Source organism: Oncorhynchus masou, chromosome 23 (assembly GCF_036934945.1).
Source record: "Oncorhynchus masou masou isolate Uvic2021 chromosome 23, UVic_Omas_1.1, whole genome shotgun sequence".
Taxonomy (NCBI): Eukaryota; Metazoa; Chordata; class Actinopteri; order Salmoniformes; family Salmonidae; genus Oncorhynchus; species Oncorhynchus masou.
This window is the reverse complement of record NC_088234.1, coordinates 61,491,506-61,496,794: the sequence shown is the minus strand read 5'-3', so window position 1 is coordinate 61,496,794 and position 5,289 is coordinate 61,491,506. Positions and strand designations below refer to the sequence as shown.

At 39.7% G+C, this 5,289-nt stretch overlaps 1 protein-coding gene across 1 annotated transcript; it reads right to left on the bottom strand.

Annotated features, from left to right (window-relative positions):
• Positions 1-3,092: 3,092 nt before the first annotated feature.
• On the bottom strand, positions 3,093-5,055 carry LOC135511159 (DNA damage-inducible transcript 4 protein-like). The gene is made up of 2 exons (XM_064932748.1): positions 4,795-5,055; positions 3,093-4,507 (listed from the first exon to the last, which is right to left on the bottom strand). The coding sequence occupies exons 1-2, from the start codon at positions 4,970-4,972 to the stop codon at positions 3,993-3,995; spliced, it is 693 nt and encodes a 230-aa protein (XP_064788820.1). The 5' UTR covers positions 4,973-5,055; the 3' UTR covers positions 3,093-3,992.
• Positions 5,056-5,289: the final 234 nt, after the last annotated feature.

Genomic DNA, 5,289 nt, shown 5'->3' with positions numbered 1-5,289 from the left:
TCTGGTTATGACTTTATCACATTATTTATTACGTCTGATGGTATCAGTTATTACAACATGAAATTATACACGGTTAGCTTTTATTGTGCTCGTAACCCTCAGAATTACGAGTAATACTTTGGCATGATGTCACTCAGGAAGTTGAACCACCCGTTTGTCACAATGTCACTTCCTGTGCTGCGTTGCAGTGGTACGGGCCACATACACCGGAGGCAGACACTGAAGGTGCCTTACTACGTAGGAGCTAGCTTCCCCGAGCGATATTCTGGAAAAGACCTGAAGACCGCATCTCCAACCTCAGCAACAGTTGCTGGAATGAGACGAAACAGAGTAAGTCACAGCCCAACGTTAACGCAACGCACATGCAATGTTTGTACCCTTTTCACACTATGCCTACTGTACTGGCTTGGATATTTTCCTTTCATATTGTCTTCTCCAGCATGAGTCCTGCAACTCTATGATGGCGCTGGAAGAGATGGCTTCCGTTTTACAGGCACCTAACCAATTGTGGTATTGTGTTTTTTGCGTTATTTGTAACTTATTTTGTACATAATGTTTCTGCCACCGTCTCTTCCTCACTACTGTAACTTTGCTTCTCCTTAATTATTTGTTTATATTTTTTGTTTGTTTAAGTTCAATTTTGCTATTATGTTTTATTTCTTGTTAATCATTTTTTTTTACTTCAGTTTATTTTAGTACATTTTTCTTAACTGCATTGTTGGTTGAGGGTGTCAGGACCCGGTTACGAACCTGGGTCTCCGGAGTGAGAAACAGTCACTTAACCAACTGAGCCACGAATAGTCAGCAGAACCCAGAAGATGAGGCAGACACAGCAGTACTTAAGACGGTGTATTTAATAAAGTAAAAAAGAGAAATCCTTCAATACAAAATGGCAAATCCAAAAGGTGGTAGGTATAGCACAAAAAAGCCTCAAGAGATACTCAAAAACAAAAACAGAATTCCACAAGAGCGTCCACCGGAATCGACAAGAGTACACAGAACACTAGGGCTGGGTGCTAACATACAAACACAGAGCACAGAACTGAGGGAAACAAAGGGTTTAAATACAATCAGGGGAAACGAGGCACAGGTGCAAATAATAATGGGGATCAAGGGAAAAAACATAAGGTCAAAAAGCACAATGGGGGCATCTAGTGACCAAAACCCGGAACAACCCTGGCCAAATCCTGACAGAGGGCTTGTAAGTAAGCATTTCACTGTAAGACTACACCTGTTTGTATTCGGTGAATGTGACAAATTACATTTTGATTTGAACAATGGTGGATGCGTCGCCAGGCCAATGCAGTGGAATAATTCTGAAGTTTTAAGATTTTTGATAAAGTGCATAATTATATTTTTCACTATATTGGATACATTTTTGTATGTTTTTGTCTTCCAGAGGAAGGCTTGCTGTACCTTGCTCATCATTTGGGAGACTGACTTGTACCAAAGGGCTCAGCAGATGGGAATGCCTACGACTGTTGGAAATTCAGATTACGATACAGGGATAAGAACCCACAGACTAACAGAAGGGTACGTTGTAATGGTGGGCACCAATATCTAAAATTCCCACAGACATACACGCATATAAATTAATGCTACACACAAATCACAATTGATGCTGCCAGACTCTTATTATGATTGCTACATACTGCACAATTTAAACACTTGCCCGCAAATCCCCCCTTCTCCAAAACACATGTAAATATTGGACTATAAATTGCACCTTACTGTATTATTCTTATGCTAAAATGTTTATTCTATTCTACTGAGCCATTTACTTTATGTTCCTATTCTTATCTTTTATTATTTCTTATTGTTGTATTGTCCAGAAGGAAGCTGCAAGTAAGCATTTCATTGGCTGGTGTATACCATGTGTATCCTGTATGACTAATAAAACTTGAAAAATATATCAGTATCGCTTGATACTGTTTTGACCTCAATATTGTTTGATTTGGGTTTGATATCGATATGAGCAAGACATATCGTGCTATTGGTTTATCCTTCCTGTTAACCTATGCTATTATGTAAAAAAAAAGCATAAATGACTGTTCCTGCATGCACAAAATCCTCTCGCAGATGTTCACATGCTCTCAACTTAATATACTTAACGTGAGCATTTTTCTCCAATAAAAAAAATGCTTGAACATGTGGTGCGGCAGGTAGCCTAGTGGATAGTGTTGGGCCAGTAACCGAAAGGTCGCTGGTTAGAATCCCCAAGCTGACAAGGTGAAGTCTGTCTGTGCCCTTAAGCAAGGCTCCAGGGGCGCCGTACTACCATGGCTGACTCTGTAAAACACATTTTACTGCATCTGTGACAATACATGTTTTTTTTCTGGTTTCGGCAATTTAGTTCATTTGGAAATGTGAAACCAACCGGACCAAATGTAAATAAAATACTATAGCCCTTACTTGCCTGCTGATAGATCATTGACAGAGGATGGGTTTCCCATTGCACTGTTACAATTTTTATTAACCAATGTTATTAAAATGTTTTAACTGATAGACGCCCATGATTAACATTTTTGATGTGTGCTTGCATGACCTGCTGCCCATCTGCTCTGATTTGAGCCTCAATGGAAAAAGTTCTGTTGTTGGAGATCCATTTGATGTTTTGATTGCTCCATACTTATTTTCCTCCTTGGATTATTTGTTACTTGAATCGAATGTGAAGAAATCAATAGAGAACGCTCTATTCAAGCCAACACACACAAACTGGAGCGTAAGATTTGAGCAGCAATTAGAGAGAAAATGCCTTGCAGACATATGGGTTGTGGGGGGACCCCTCTCTCTCTCTGCACACTCCTGCAGACAGACTTAACTTCCTGTAGAACTGTGAAACAAACTGACAAGGTGATGGCTGGTTTAAATTCAAACACTAGTGTTTCTCTTTTTTTAAAGCCTTGAAATGTATTTTTGAATGAGATACTGCTCTTTCCCATATTATGCTTTGATAAATATTTAGAAGACCCAACTCAAGGCCTTTAAGGATAGACATCTGAGCCAGTTTTTATAACTTTTATAGTTAGTACCTGTATTTACCATACATTTTTATTACATGGGCTAGATGGAATTATGTAGCTAATATACTTATATAATTGAATGTACCCTGTGGATTTGCTTGTAGCTTGGTGGATTGCAAATTATTGCACAAATGAATCTGTATTTATTCAAATTAAACAAATATCAAACATTTCTTTATCATCACTATAATGACCTAGTGTGGTTTTATTTTATTACAGAGACAAATATTTGATCCATGAACAAAATATTTCACATGGATATTTTAATTTGAAAATGTATTTTAGTTTCAGTTTCAAGTTCTTGAAAGAAAGTACAAAAAGCAGTTCAGGTGAATATGAGTATCAAATACATTCTAATCAAATCCATGGTTCAAATAAATACTGTCTAATCAAATCCATGGTTTAACAACAGCAGTTTTGCATTGTCTTTATGGCCATATCTTACATTCAATTGTCTCCACATGTCAATTGATGTGGAAAAGCTGCCATAAGATGTGTTCCCTAGAAAACATTTAATACATTTTAGCATATACAAAAAAAATACATGGTTAACATTGTTGCACAAGCTTTTCTTGCCCGACTATGGGAATTATAAGCATCTTCAGAATTTGACTATTCAAGGTACCTACACACCTTCAGAAGTGGAGTGAGTTTTCTTTAGGTACATTGGTGACCACATTGGAATATCTGAAATCACTTCTATCACACAGCGCCATACAAGGCTTCTCTCAATGTAGTGTTGTCTTCAGTCCAGAGTAATAGACAATATATACATCAGACCAGAGTCAGACAATATTATATAGATCCGACCAGTATTGAAGCATGCCTGATTTGCACTTTTGGGACCATTACACTGGTTCCCATTGTACCAGACAAACCAAACAAAGTGCAGCATACTAAGTATTTCAGATATGTATTATTAGACTCAGGTCTGATATCTACTACAAAACATCCATAGCTCTTGCCAGGTCAGCACTCTTCAACGAGCAGTTCTCCTGAACTATATAGCTTTCTTTTGATAGCCCTGAACCCAGTACTGAGCCTGAGTGTGTGTCTCCCACTCTGCCTCTGGGGGGACACAGCCCTCCGGCCCCCAAAGAGCCTCTGCACCTTGGGCCACAACCCCCCCACCTCTGGCCGTAGCACGAGGGTGAGATGGAAGGTAGGAACCAGGTTATGGTCAACGGCTATCTGCTCCACACTACACAGTTCTCCTTGTTGGTCCCCCTGCTCCACACACAGGTCAATGAGCGCCCCCTTGAGGCCGCAAGGCTCACTAGCAGCCAGATGGAGAAGCTCCCGACTGATGTTGTGCAGGAGAGGATCTGGTAGGACCAGTTTGGAGCAGCACAGGACTGTGTCCGTAGCGTCTGAGAGGCTCTCGACAATGGTCTTTACAATGTGGGCACAAAGAGACTCCTCCAGTGGACTGTAGAAGAGACCACTGTCAGACTCTGATGTCATGGACATGTCTGTGACTGATCCTGGAACAGAAAAGAAAACAATAGGGCTACTTTTCATTCATTGTACTGTATAGTGCTGTAACAATCAATCTTGATGTGAACTTTTTCATATGAAGCCTATAGATAAGCAACTATTGATGCCAAAAAAAAAGTGTTATACTTTTAAATCTGTTTTGGAATCAATATTGCTGCATACTTTTTGTGTGATACATTATTTTGCAACGTTGTAGCAATCCTCCTAAATAAAACAAAGACAGTAGGCTACTCTTCACTCAGGCAAAAGGCTGCAGTGCTAAACAAACACTCACCAGTGTCACTATTCCAACTACGATGATCTTTGTCTGCCAACCGTTGATTGATCCTTTTGATTACGGTTAGTTTCTGCACCAGATTCCCCCAGGACAACCGTTGAGAACCCAGGTCTTCCTGTGGGGAGGAAGGGAAACTGTCGTCCAGCGAGTTGTTATGAGAAAAGGTAAAGTACATTTTTTTAAACCCGTTGACGATGAAATAATAAATAAAATAAGTGCTAAGAGTGCTATGTCTTTCACCACCGACCAGACCAGCTGGACTACACCAAAGACAATTATAGAATGGAACTAGCTAAATAAATAGCCGCGTAAACACTCCTCCCACATATGGCTACCGACCAATCAGATGATCTCGCACGTTCCCAACGTCCTAACTTAACGTATTAGCGAGTGCCAAGGTCGTCACTAGTTATCACAGCTACAAGATCGTAAAGCCCGCCTATTTCTACAATTCCTATTTTTTAAATCTGAATTTTAAACCTAATCCTTACC